The sequence below is a fragment of the Eleutherodactylus coqui genome, chromosome 5 (genome assembly GCF_035609145.1).
Source record: "Eleutherodactylus coqui strain aEleCoq1 chromosome 5, aEleCoq1.hap1, whole genome shotgun sequence".
Lineage (NCBI taxonomy): Eukaryota > Metazoa > Chordata > Amphibia > Anura > Eleutherodactylidae > Eleutherodactylus > Eleutherodactylus coqui.
In genome coordinates, this window is record NC_089841.1 from 39,465,679 (window position 1) to 39,480,146 (window position 14,468).

The 14,468-nt window shown below is 46.4% G+C and overlaps 1 protein-coding gene across 1 annotated transcript in view; it reads right to left on the reverse strand.

Annotated features, from left to right (window-relative positions):
- Window positions 1–405: 405 nt before the first annotated feature.
- LOC136628746 (zinc finger protein 585A-like) overlaps window positions 406–14,468 on the reverse strand; it is a 79,893-nt gene continuing 65,830 nt past the window's right edge. Inside the window, exon 11 of the mRNA XM_066604846.1 lies at window positions 406–6,023. Coding sequence (XP_066460943.1) covers window positions 3,169–6,023 — 2,855 coding nt within the window. The 3' untranslated portion in view covers window positions 406–3,168. The remainder of the gene's footprint in view (window positions 6,024–14,468) is intronic.

The window sequence follows — 14,468 nt, forward strand, 5'->3', positions numbered from 1 at the left end:
CAAGTGACCCCATTTTAAAAACTAGACCCCTCAACAAATTCATCTAGCGGTGTATTGCGTATATTGACCCCACAGTATTTGAATGAATCTAAGCAAAGCAGAAGGAGAAAATTACGATTTTCATTTTTTTGTCAATTTTGTCAATTTAAAAACTGTTTTTTTTGTACAGTGTACATAGGAATGAAGACCTTCACCCCAACATGGATCCCCCCATTTGTCCCATATTTCAAAACATACCCCTTGTGGCCCTAATTTACCTACAGGATCCATGGCAAGGCCTACAAAGGAGGGAACACCCGTTGGATTGCAGGGCACAACTGAATACATTCCAGGCCCCATTGCCCACTTGTACGGAATAAAAATTGTCACCTTAAAAAAATCCCCCCCCCCCCCCCACTCTGTGCCCTTTTCGGCGTTCCCCAAATCTTAGATAAAAGTAATAATGTGAACTGTGTAGTATTTCCAAAGACAGGGGTAATTACGGAGGCTGGTTGAGATGGGTACATGGGGCAATAAAACCGGGTATCCCCCCTCCTCTCATGCTTTTGGGGGGTATTTCGTGACTTCAGTAGCGGGTATGGGGTGTAAAAAGTGGTGCTCTGTAAGTCTCCGTAAGCTTGATGAGGTGCAGCAGTCTCACACAGAAGACGCTCAACAAGCTGCTCCCGGAACTGCAGGAAGGCGAGCGTTCCCGGGGCTTCTTGTAAATTGCGTATTACAGGTAGCGGTGTGAATAACGACGGGCTCACGCAGCCATAGGTGGAATCCGCTTACGGAGGCCCGCTGTGGATCCCAGCTGTGAGCCCGGCTGTGACCCTGCACACGGCAGAGTATTGTACTGCGCATAACTGCCTACTCACACAGGCGGTCATGGGCAGTACATTTTTTTGTTTGTTTGTATTCCCTGTGCCGTCGCTTAGCAATGACACGGGTACCCACAGCCCGTACACAATGTAGTTGCGTATGGGCTGCGGGTATATCCACGACCATGGAGCACAATGGGCTCTATGTTGCGGATATCCGTGGTAAAATAGAACCTGCTGCGTTCTCTTTTCTGCGAGTGGATTACGCAGTTTCGACCTACTAATGTGAGCGAAATTGTGTAATCCAATGCGATTACCGCGGATCAGACGCATGCGGAATCCGTAATTCCTATCCGGTCATGTGAGACCGGCCAAAGGTAGATCGCTACCTTTTTATCACGTGACTGGCGACCGCTCAACAAGGTCACTGCTCCAGGCTAACGACGACCGCCGTTCGTCACTGGGAGTAGGATATTTTAAATTTCCTGGGCTCCCCGCCTCCTGCGCATGTGTCCGGTGTTTTGCCGGCGGTCGCATGTGCAGAATCCGGGAAAGTTCACGGAGGTAGATCGCTACCTTTTTATCACGTGACTGGCGACCGCTCAACAAGGTCACTGCTCCAGGCTAACAACGACCGCCGTTCGTCACTGGGAGTAGGATATTTTAAATTTCCTGGGCTCCCCGCCTCCTGCGCATGTGTCCGGTGTTTTGCCGGCGGTCGCATGTGCAGAATCCGGGAAAGTTCACGGAGGAAGATCGCGTCGGGGTGCAAATACGTAGGCCTCCGGTAAAAAGTTTCATCTCATCTCACTGATCAGATCGGTGAGGGGAGATGAACCTTCACCTTTTTTTTACTTTTACGTGATCGCCATTATCCATTGGATAACGGCGAACACTTGATCAGGAACCACTCACCGCGGCCCCCCGTGAAATCTCCAGGCTCTCGGCTAAGTTTTGTAGCCAGGAGCAGGGAGATTTTAAATTACCCTGGCGATCCACGGCTTTTGTGCTGCTCCTGCCATACTGGTGACGGGCGCGTGCGCAGAAGCTGGGGTACGGTCCACGGATAAATCCGCGGGCCTTAGGTCTGTCATTTCATCCTCCCTCACGGATATGATCCGTGGGGGGAGATGAAACGTAAGCTTTTTTAACTTGTTTTTTACTTTTTAGAATTTTTTTTTACTTTTTAAAACTTTTTTTTTACTTTTTATACTTTTTTTTAAACTTGAAATGATCACTGTTACCCATAGGATAACAGTCATCATGTCCCTGGTGACATCCCTCTGCTGCAGGCTACACATGGCAGCCAGGAGAAGAGGGATTTTAAATTTCCCGGGGCTCGAGGCCCTCTGTGCACGTGCCCGATGATTGACATCAGGCGCACATGCGCAGACGGGGACTTCGGGGTCCCGGAACACCGGGGACATCGGCGGATTGGATCCATAAGGGGAGGTGAAACTTGTACTTTTTAAAAACTTTTTCGCGATCGCCGCTATCCAATAGACATCTCCTGGTCCTTCAGGAGCCGGGAGCCAGGAGATTTTAAATTTGTCAGGGGCTCCCGGGCTTCTGCGCATGCGCGTGACGTCATCGTCTGGCGCGCATGTGCAGAAGACTGGCGGCGGGTCCGGAAGGACCAGATCTTCAGGGGACACCACGGTCAAGGCGGGTGAGTATTTTCAGCTGCCCTAATGGATCCCACCCATCAGGGCAGCTGAATATCTAACTTTTTACACAGTTTTATTTACTTTATTGCGATCGGCGCTATCGATTGGATAGTGCCAATCGCAATGTTGGGGGGGGGGGACTGCCCAGGATGACAGCTCCATGCTGTCGGCTACCTGCGGGCACCGACAGCATGAAGCTGTCACATTCTCAGGCAAGTGGGCATTAATCCAAAGAGGACTCATAAAACTACGTCCTCTAGGATAAAGCCCACTTTCTGAGGACGTAGTTTCACGATGGGGCCCTCTCTAAGGGGTTAAATTTGTCACATATTTTAGCAGTCCATGTTCTAGAAAAATCAAATCCACCCAACTGGTGTAGATTGATGGTGTAATGTAAGCCAATTTTTCGCTGTAAAGGCAGACACATAATTTTGTGCTATAAAGTGTGACCAAATTTGCGACTTTTTGACAGAAAGCTGATGCAGGCATATTGATAAATGCTCTACCCCATCAGGGCTCCATATTACTTTATCTTTCTTTTGTCTCACTTGAAACTTTTCTTTGACAGTAAAAGTTTACATTTTTATCTCATGCCTTCGGTCAGTAAAATTATTTTGAAAAAAAAAAGGTTACTTTTCCAAGATAGCTCTTTGAAATTCAAGAAGACTTGATTTTTGAGTAAAACATTTCACCCATTCTCAACATGAAAAAGCCTTCTCCCCCGTGTGAGTTCTGTGATGTCTAACAAGCTTTGATTTCTCTGTATAACATTTGCCACATTCTGAACATGAAAACGGTTTCTCTCCTGTGTGAATTCTCTGATGTTTATCAAGATGAGTTTTATCCTTAAAACATTTTCCACATTCTGAACATGTAAATGGCTTTACCCTTGTGTGAATTCTCTGATGTCTATGTAGATCTGAATTATCCCTAAAACATTTGCCACATTCTGAACATGAAAATGGTTTTACCCTTGTGTGAATTTTCTGATGTCTATGTAGATGTGAATTAGACATATAACATTTGCCACATTCTGAGCATGAATATGATTTCTCTCCTGCGTGAGTTCTCTGATGTTGATCACGCGATCTTTTTTCCTTAAAACATTTTCCACATTCTGAACATGTAAACGGCTTTTCTCCTGTGTGAGTTCTCTGATGTCTATGTAGATCTGAATTACACTTAAAACATTTTCCACATTCTGAACATAAAAACGGCTTCTCCCCTGTGTGTGTTCTCTGATGTTGATCAAGATTTGTTTTAGCCTTAAAGCATTTGCCACATTCTGAACATGAAAATAGCTTCTCTCCTGTGTGATTTTTTAGATGTGCATATAGAGTTGAATAATACATAAAATGTTTGCCACATTCTGAACATGAAAATGGCTTCTCCCCTGTGTGTGTTCTCTGATGTTGATCAAGATTTGTTTTAGCCTTAAAACATTTGCCACATTCTGAACATGAAAATAGCTTCTCTCCTGTGTGATTTTTTAGATGTGCATATAGAGTTGAATAATACATAAAATGTTTGCCACAATCTGAACATGAAAATGGCCTCTCCCCTGTGTGAATTCTCTGATGTTTCTGTAAATTTGAATTATAGCTAAAACATTTGCCACATTCTGAACAAGAATATGGTTTCTCTCCTGTGTGAGTTCTCTGATGTCGATCCTGACTTGATTTATCCATAAAACATTTGCCACATTCTGAACATGAAAATGGCTTCTCCCCAGTGTGATTTCTCTGATGCCTAACAAGCAGTGATTTCCGTCTAAAACATTTGCCACATTCTGAACATGAAAATGGCTTAGCCCCGGTGTGAATTCTCTGATGTTGATTACGATTTGATATACTATAAAAATATTTTCCACATTCTGAGCATGGAAATGACTTCTCCCCTGTGTGAATTCTCTGATGTGCAATAAGATCTGGTTTATACAGAAAACACTTCCCACACTCTGAACATCGAAATGGCTTCTCCCCTGTGTGAATTCTCTGATGCCTAACAAGCAGTGATTTCCGTCTAAAACATTTGCCACATTCTGAACATGAAAATGGCTTAGCCCCTGTGTGAATTCTCTGATGTGCAATAAGATCTGGTTTATACAGAAAACACTTCCCACACTCTGAACATCGAAATGGCTTCTCCCCTGTGTGAATTCTCTGATGTTTAACAAGCTCTGATTTATACAGAAAACACTTCCCACATTCTGAACATGAAAATGGCTTATCTCCAATGTGATTTCTATGATGGGTTGTAAGTTGTGATTTTTTATAAAAACTTTTTCCACATTCTGAACATGGAAATGGCTTCTCCCCTGTGTGAATTCTCTGATGCGTAGCAAGCTCTGATTTATGAAAAAAACTGTTCCCACATTCTGAACATGAAAATTGTTTCCCTCCTGTGTGAGTCCTTTGATGACTGAGAAAATTTGATTTGTGGGCGAAAGATTTCCCACATTCTGGACATGAAAAGGTTTTTCCTGTGTGAATTCTCTGATGTTCAACAAAATAAGCTTTAGTTGAAAAACATTTTCCACATTCTAAACATGAAAATGGCTTATCTCCAATGTGATTTCTATGATGGGTTGCAAGTTGTGATTTTTTATAAAAACTTTTTCCACATTCTGAACATGGAAATGGCTTCTCCCCTGTGTGAATTCTCTGATGCGTAGCAAGCTCTGATTTATGAAAAAAGCATTTCCCACATTCTGAACATGAAAATTGTTTCCCTCCAGTGTGAGCCCTTTGATGGCTGAGAAAATGTGATTTGTGGGCGAAAGATTTCCCACATTCTGGACATGAAAAGGTTTTTCCTGTGTGACTTCTCTGATGTTCAACAAAATAAGTTTTATTTGAGAAACATTTCCCACATTCTAAACATGAAAATGGCTTCTCTCCTGTGTGAGCCTTTTGATGCCTAGTTAGAACTGACTTCCTGCTAAAACACCTTCCACAAACAGTGCAAGAAAATGGCTTCTTATTTGTGTGAACAATCTGATGTTGATGCAAAGTTGAGTTAGAAGTAAAACATTTCCCACACTCTGGACATATAAATGGCTTCTCCCCTGTATGAATCCTCTGATGTACAACAAGCTTTGCTTTATATAAAAAACATTTCCCGCACTCTGAACATGAAAATGATTTTTCTCTGTGAGTTATTTGATGTGTAGTAAAAGCTGATCTTTGGTTAAAACACTTTCCACATACAGTACATGAAAATGGCTTCTTCTCCGTATGAACTCTCTGGTGTTGAGTAAGTTGTGGTTTAGTTTTAAAACTTTTTGCACATTCTGAACATGGAAATGGCTTCTTCCCTTTGTGAGCTCTTTCATTTTCTCCCCTTTTGTGACCTTTATTTACCTTATCAGTCAGTGATGAATCAGATGATGGGACCTGTATAAGAGGATCAGATGATGGATCTTTGCTGTGAAGAGCTGAAGGGATAACTGGGATAATGGCAGGTTCTTCATATGTATCTTGTGTAAGACTACAATCATCTGCGTTACACTTGGCAGATATCAGACGTCTATCTGAGCTCCCGGCACCGTCATCTGCCAAGATAAAATGGATTTTACTATTTATTAAATCGAAATAGCCTTAAAATGATATTTTTAAAACATTTCTATATAACGATGTCATTACAAATTGCAAATCACGTAGCAAAATGCAATTAGTAACTGACTAAGACAGTGAAAGCAAAACAGATCAGTCTAATAGTAAGCTTACTGAGTAAATCATGATGTTTGGCCACAGGTTGTTCTTTTGCAGATTTCCACTTCTGTAGTGAAGCCTCCAAATTAGGAGGAAAAATTATTTCTAGTTTTTTCTTTCATTACAATAAATGCTTCTGAGGTTGGTGAAAAAAATCAGCATAAACAAGAGCACCAACAACTGCATGCGTTAATTTGGCCTTGTAAGTAACTAATTGCGACTGTCAGGGGCCTCTAGCTTATCTGAGGGGCATGCAATACATTTTGCAGCACCGCCCTCCACAAGCCTCGGGTTTTGCCCTGGTAGATTTCTGAGCTCAAAGAACTCAAGAGGAGAATTTTTGTCTAACACTAAAATACTTTTCTAGTAGTCTTTATTGGGGGAGACAGGACCATGGGTATCAGCTGCTACCAAGAGTAGTACTAAGAGTGAAAAAGTTAGCTCCTCCTAGGCAGGTTACAGCCACCTATAGCCACTGAACTGATCAGTTTGGATGCCAGCAGTAGGAGAAGAACAAGCTGAAGATAACTGGTATCAGAACACCACAAAAATTGACAAAACTCAACAACATAGTACAACTGAGAAGGGTATAGTAAGATGGGAAGAAAATGGATGGTTGTATTGTCCCCTTAATGAAGGCTACAAGAAATGGACTTTATAGCAAAACTAGCGTACCCGTCGCGCGTTGCTGCGAAGACAGACATACATACATACTTCGTTTTTATATATCTAGATGACGGCAGCAGCGACCACTGAGGTTTTGTAGGCCGCTGCTTCCCCCTTCCAGGCTGAATAAAATAGCCGTTGTGTGAGAATCGCTGGGGGGGGAGACATTCTTACTGCTGGAAGAATTGCTGGGGGGGGGGGGGGGGAGACATTCTTACTGCTGGGAGAATTGCTGGGGGGGGGATGGGAGACATTCTGACTGCTGGGATAATCGCTGGGGGGGATGGGAGACATTCTGACTGCTGGGAGAATCGCTGGGGGGGGATGGGAGACATTCTGACTGCTGGGAGAATCGCTGGGGGGGGATCGGAGACATTCTGACTGCTGGGAGAATCGCTGGGGGGGTATGGGAGACATTCTGACTGCTGGGAGAATCGCTGGCGGGGGAGCGGAGGCATGACTGCTGGGAGAATCGTTGGGGGGAGGGGGGCATGGTGACTGCCAAGAAAATCTCTGTGGGGGAAGGGGGGCATGATGACTGCCAGGAGAACCGCTGGGGGGGAGCCATTATGACTGCTGGGGGAACCACTTGGGGGGAGGGGGGCATTATTATTGCTGGCGGACAGCTGGGGGTGGCATTGTGACTGCTGGTGGACCACTGGGGGGGGGTATTATAACTGCTGGGGGAACCGCTGGGGGGGGGGGAGCGGGCATTATTACTGCTGGGGGACCGCTGGGGTATGTCACTCTTATTACTAATGGGGGGAGTGTCACTATTATTACTGCTGTGGGATGTCACTATTATCGCTGGGGTGAAGGTGTCACTATTACCGCTGGGGTATGTGTACATGTGGCAGAAATGGGCAGGGCTCTTTCAGAATAGACCGGGTGCAGATTTTGACTGCTTTTTAGATGCGGAAATGCTGCAGAATTTTCCACAGAAATCTCCGCTGAGGACATTCTGCAGTATTTCCGCGTCCAAAAAGCAGTCAGAATCTGCACCCGGTCTATTCTGAAACAGCCTTGTCTTTTTTAGAACGACGGGGGTAAAATCATACGTTGTGATAAGCCCCGCCCCCTGACGTGTTGGCACTTTGCGATACATAAGTGGGTTTTGGGTTGTAGTTTGGGCACTCGGTCCCTAAAAGGTTCGCCATCACTGGCCGAGTACATGTTTGCCCACTTCCAACTCCAATGGAGACTGACTGTAAATGGCTGGCGTGCTCTAGTATTTATGGTTTCAAGCTGTACGTGTCATTGCATACAGTCTATCTATCTATCTATTTATCTATCAGGGTTATTGCATACAGTCTATCTATCTATCTATCTATCTATCTATGACATCAGGAAATGAGAGAATTAGATTTTGTAGGCCGCTGCTTCCCCCTTGCGGGCTGAATAAAATAGCCGTTGGGTGGAACATACAATTTATCCGGCTGCTGTGGCTTCTTAGGAAGATATCCTAGTACTTGTTTACCCACTTCCAACTCCAATGGTAATTGGCTGGCGTGCTCTAGTGGTTCCAAGCTGTACGTGTCATAATACAGCCTTAATGACATCACAATGCAGCTTTATAGAACATGTTGGGGCATGTTCAAGGGCGTCCGATGTTGATGACATCAGTGATGACATCACAATAGCAGGTGGCTTACTTATTCGATCTAGGTGGGGGGGGGGGTGTAACTTTCGACGACGCTCGCGCGTGCGCCATTTATCGTAGGATATTTGTACTATGCCTATAATCTTCCCAGGAGTGTACTTAACAACTTCCCAAAGTTTCATGGCGATCTGATGAATGGTGTAGTAGCGCATAAAGGACAAACAGACACGCAGACAGACATACATTCAATTTTATATATATAGATAAAAATCCTCTTTTTTCTCTCATTTCATTGGGGGAAACCATGAGATGTCTTAAAGCAGACCCTGGGGTGGGAAACAGAAAGGACAGGGCTGTAACCTGCCTAAGAAGGGGCACATAAGTGCAGGCCCCTGCATGACCGGGTTGACTGGGAAACAGAAAGGCACAGCAGGGGTTAACAGTGAGAGCATTAGGGGAGGGGTTTTAGTGACGAGGCAGTTAGGGATTGGGGGAGCTGGCAGAAGGGGGGAGAGGGTGTAGAGGGCATAAAAGGAATTAATTTGGGCGGGAGCACCATATTTTATCAGACATTGGAGAGTACAGCAGAGCCAGTATAACGGAGTGCAGCAGTTAGTGAGGGCATTTGCGGAGATAAATATTGCGAGCGGAGTGATAGCAGAGGAGAAGCCACTAATAGACTTACTTTCAGGCATGTCTTCGGTGGAGGAAGCGCTAGCAGTCCTGTGGGCAGTGGCGGAGCATCACCCCCCCGGATGGATACAGGAGCAGGTAGCAGGAGCGGCGGGCGGGGAGACAGACCAGCAGGTGCTCAGTGGCAGAGTGTGCGTGCGAGCAGGGCCCGACCTCCGGCAAGACGGATAACCGAGGAGGCGGAGCTCAGGACTCGGCGCAGGAGGAGGACCCCCTCCGGGGACCCTCTGGCCAGTCGTCCACCGCTTGCAGCCAGCGGCAGTGGAGCCAGATTGTCCAGGAGGAATTCTGGACAACACCCGGGTCCAACGGGGTGGGGCCTCGGGGGCCTGACACCTTCCATGGGGAACAACACACGGCTACCCCCCTTGGTGATGTGCCGGTCAGTGGGGGAGCCAGGCAGCGCGATCGTGGTCGGGAGGGGGGGGGGGTCCTGGGACAGCAGGACAGCAGCAAGTCTGCACGGTCCGCTCACAGGGAGCATGACCGGGGGAGGATGATGGGCAGCGGTTAGAAGATCCGCCTAGGGCCACGGGAAGCTCGTCCGAGCGTCTCAGGGACATGGACACAGGATTGCATTGCGAGTTATTGGGAGGCGGGCGGCAAGTGAGGAGAGCGGTATTTGTGCCGCAGTCAGACTGGGCGGCAAATCGGCCCGGGTCAATTCGGGGAAACAGGACGAATACAGCAAGGGAGCATTTTCCAATACCAGCTGGACAATTCGGGAAGAGACGCAGCTCGGATGGAAGAGAGTCGACCGGATCTGTGGTGCACGGCTGATGGGATCACAGCGGCCTGGTGAGCATGACTGTATTTCACACTTATCTAATGTTAATGTTGGTAATATTGTAAGAGTGGGGGACAGGTATGTAGTTAGGAGCGGTGGAGAATGTGTGGGGGTCGGACAGCATGAGGGGGATATTAGGTTGTTATTGGGTAACATGCGAGAGATGTTGGCTCGTTGCGAGCAGGGTCTGGGGTTGCGTAGTCAGGTAGTGACATCGCCAGTGGCAGCATGGTTGGCAGGCACAGAAGGACGTATGCATGAGAGGGAAAATTTATTGGGGAGTCAAAGGGTTATGACCGAGTCAGGGGTGTCTGGCGTGACGGTAGGAATACAGACGGAAAGGGAGGGTGAAGTGATTCGGTTAGATGACAAGGCAAGAGGGGAGGTCTACGTATGTTTTGAGGGGCCGTTGGGGGCCCATTTAAAAAAGCATGTGAGGGAAAAAATATGGAAAGATGAGTATGTGGAGATTTTTTCCCTCTTGCCGCTAGAAAAGTTTAATTTGGATAAGGGGAAAAAGGACTGATTCAATGAAGGACAAGGAAGAAAAGAAACGATGGAGGCTAATTCCGCAGAATTTTCAAAATTGGTTGCAAGCTTTTGCGATTTTAGCTAGTGTGATCGGGAAAAAAGCCCTCGAAAACTGTTTGGGTTTGTTTTGTTACCTGGATGCAATAGGGGAGGCGTACCGCACGTACGGCGGGCAGACTTGGCTTCGCTACGACGAACAGTTTCGTCAGCGAAAGGCGGTACGGCCTAGTATAAGATGGGATAACAAGGACATTGGGCTTTGGTTAAAAGTGATGGCCCCAGCACAGTACGGGCATCCTTTTCAGGGAGGTGCCGGCACTGCTGGCTCAAGGATCGGTAGTGCAACAGGGCAGCAGGGTGGGCAATACAGCAGTAAAAAGCCAGGAGTATGTTGACTATTTAATGAGGGAAAGTGTAAATTTGGTGCAACATGCAGATTTAAGCATGTCTGTTCAGTATGCAATGGGGACTCGCACGGAGCAGCGCGCTCTATCAAGAGAGATAAGGGAAGAAGCGGAGGTGGTAGTGGAAAAAGGGATGACGCCGGTGAGGCTTCAAAAGATGGTCCCTTATCTAAATAGATATGGGGACCGTGAAAAAAGTTTATTGTTGTTCAACGGTTTTAAGGAAGGTTTTAGAATTCCTCCTCCGGGGCATACGGTACCTTTGTCGTTAAAAAACCTGAAGTCTGCTTTGGAGCATGGGGAGGTGGTTAGGGAAAAACTGGATAAGGAGGAGCGCTTAGGAAGAATGGCGGGCCCATTTTTGTCCCCACCTTGTCGAGATTTGATTATTTTACCGCTGGGGGTGGTGCCTAAAAAAGAGCCGAATAAGTTTCGGCTAATTCAGCATTTATCATATTCAAAGGGGGCATCAGTCAACGACGGTATTGACCCTGAGCTTTGCTCAGAAGTTTACACTTCATTTGACACTGCGGTAAAATGGGTAAGGAAATATGGCCAGGGAGCTTTGCTAGCAAAGACTGATATCGAATCGGCTTTTCGTTTATTACCGGTCCATCCGGACAGTTGTAGATTGCTGGGGTGTTTTTGGGACGGGCGGTATTATGTTGACAGATGTTTGCCCATGGGCTGTTCAATTTCTTGTGCATATTTTGAAGCGTTTAGCACCTTTTTTAGAATGGGCAATTTGCGATGTAACAGGAGTGCGTTCCGTTATTCATTACTTGGACGATTTTTTATGCATCGGGGCTGCAGGGTCACCCATGTGCGTCTCCTTATTAGCTACAGTTCAATGGGTGGCGAATCATTTCGGCATACCATTGGCTCCGGAAAAGACAGAAGGGCCAACGACTGTTTTGAGTTTTCTGGGGATTACGATTGATACCCAGGCTATGGAATTTAGGTCACCCCAAGATAAGTTAGTATCCTTGAGGCATGATTTGCGGAAAGCCAGGGCAGGAAAGAAGATTACGTTGCAGGCATTACAATCGCTGTTGGGAAAATTAAATTTTGCTTGTAGAATCATGCCCATGGGCAGAATATTTTGTCGAAAGTTGGCGCGGGCAACGGCAGGCGTAAATTAGCCGCACCACTTTATAAGGGTTACTAAATGAAGGACGATTTGGAGGTTTGGTTGTCATTTTTAGACGAATACAACGGAAGGTCCACGGTAATGGATGAGGGGGTTGATAGTGCAGAATGGATATTGTTTACTGATGCAGCGGGAAGTGTAGGTTTTGGAGTGTTCTTTAGAGGTCAGTGGTGTGCGGAAGCATGGCCAGAGGAGTGGGTGACAGCCGGCTTGACCAGGAACTTAAGCCTATAAGAATTGTTCCCTATTGTGGCGGCTGTAGCGATTTGGGGAGAGTGGTTTAAGAACAAAAAAGTTGGATTTTATTGTGATAACATGGGGGTTGTGCAGGCCATTAACACCGGATCTACGCACTCACAGCCAGTCATTGAGCTGTTACGGCAGTTAGTATTGTTGTGTTTAACACGGAATGCATGGGTAGTAGCAGTATATGTCCAGGGGGTAAAAAATTCTATTGCCGACTCACTCTCTCGCTTTCAGTGGGAGCACTTTCGGACTTTGGCGCCAGAGGTAGACAAGGAAGGACAGCCATGCCCTCCGGAACTTTGGCGGCTGGTCGACGTGCGACGGAACACCTAATTCAGAGGTCGCTGGCGGCCGGCACTTGGAAGGCATATGAGGCAGCGTGGAGTGACTGGGAACATTGGATTGAGGAGATTAGAGAAGTATATTCGGATGAAGACAGGGTAGGGTTGTTATGGTTGTTGAGCAAAGCGTATGGTGAGGGTTGGTCATTTTCTAAGGTGGAAAGAATTATGGCGGGTTTGGCTTTTGGTCTGAAATTTCGGGGCATGCAGGATATTACAAAGCATTTTCTTATAGGCCAGGCCATAAAAGGTTTTAAAAAAGAGAAGAGAACGAAGGATAGTAGAAGGCCTATCTCGTTTGCTATATTGGAACAAATGGAAAAAGTATTGGAGGAGATTTGCAGGGATGGCCTGGAGGTGGTTAAATTTAGGGCGTTTATTTCTTTGGCCTTCTTTTGGCACGTTTCGCATTGGCGAATTGGTGTCGCCAAGCAGGACAACGGGGGGAGGATTGGAGAGGTCGGATGTTACGATAACGAAGGATAGGATAGAGATATGGCTAAAGCGTTCAAAGACAGACCAGTTTGGAAAGGGAAAAAATATTATATTAGGGATAGTGGGGGGGGGGGGCGCAATGTGTCCGGTAAAGTGCTTGGGTAACCTGATTAGAATGTCACCAAATAACCGAGGCCCATTATTTCGACATGGAGATGGATCGTTCTTATCTAGGTTCCAGTTTGGGGTGGTGTTAAAGAAAGCGTTGGGGAAGTTGGGACTTGAAAATGCAGGGTACTCCTCCCATTCATTTAGAATGGCGCAGCAACAGAGGCTTTTGAATGGGGTTTGAGTCCTGCAGTAGTGCAAAAAAATTGGGCGATGGCGGTCTAACCGATATCGGTTGTACGTACGACCTGAGGGGTGGTTTAGGCACATATAGGTGGATAGTTACATATATATACAGTATATATATAATAAAAAAAAGAAAAAAAGAAGAGATAGCAGTTTTCTTGGGATTTCTTATGTTCTTGTGTTTTGACAGGTAATGGACCAGCGTTGGTGTGGATCCTAGGACATTCATTTGTTTTTTGGGCAGCGGAGCGGGCGAATATTAGGCCGAATGGAAGACAGCTGGGATCACCTGGAACAAGTAGCACCCTATTGGTTTGTGGTTGGGTCTGGTGCGGTGTAACGGCCAGGTAAGGGATCCCGGGTGGCTTAAAATGTGTTTCTAACCTCCCAGTGCGGGGAGCTAGTGGTGCCTCCGAGCCGGGAGTACGGTTGGAGGCAAGATACGTTTTGTTGTCTATTAAGCACCAGATCCTTAACTTTATGGTTGCGCCTCCAGGGGTCTCCCTCCCCGCATATTAAAATAAATTGTTTTATAGTGTTAATTTTAATAAATGGCTGCTGTGGCCAAAAATTTCCAAAACGTAGGTTGTCGAGTCTATTTTTCTTGGGTGATAAGTTGTAGGATGCCAGTGTTGAGTCGGGCATACCCGGGTCGTGAAAAAGGCTGAATGCTGAGTCATTGTTGCCTGTGAAACCTTAAAGGGGTTGTCCCGCGCCGAAACGGGTGTTTTTTTTTTTTTTTGCATAGGCCCCCCCGTTAAGTGCAGGACAAACCCAAGGGATGTGTTGAAATTAAAAAAAAAATTTTACTTACCCGAATCCCTTCTCTGCAACTCCTTCCTTCTTTTCCTCCAAGATGGCCGCCGGGATCTTCACCCACGATGCACCGCGGGTCTTCGCCCATGGTGCACCGTGGGCTCTGTGCGGTCTATTTCCGATTCCAGCCTCCTGATTGGCTGGAATCGGCATACGTGATGGGGCGGAGCTACGCGATGACGCTTAGAAGGGGGCGGAGCCAGAACGCCGCTCGTGCCCGGACCGACCAGAAGGGTGAAGACCCTTCTGCGCAAGCGCGTCT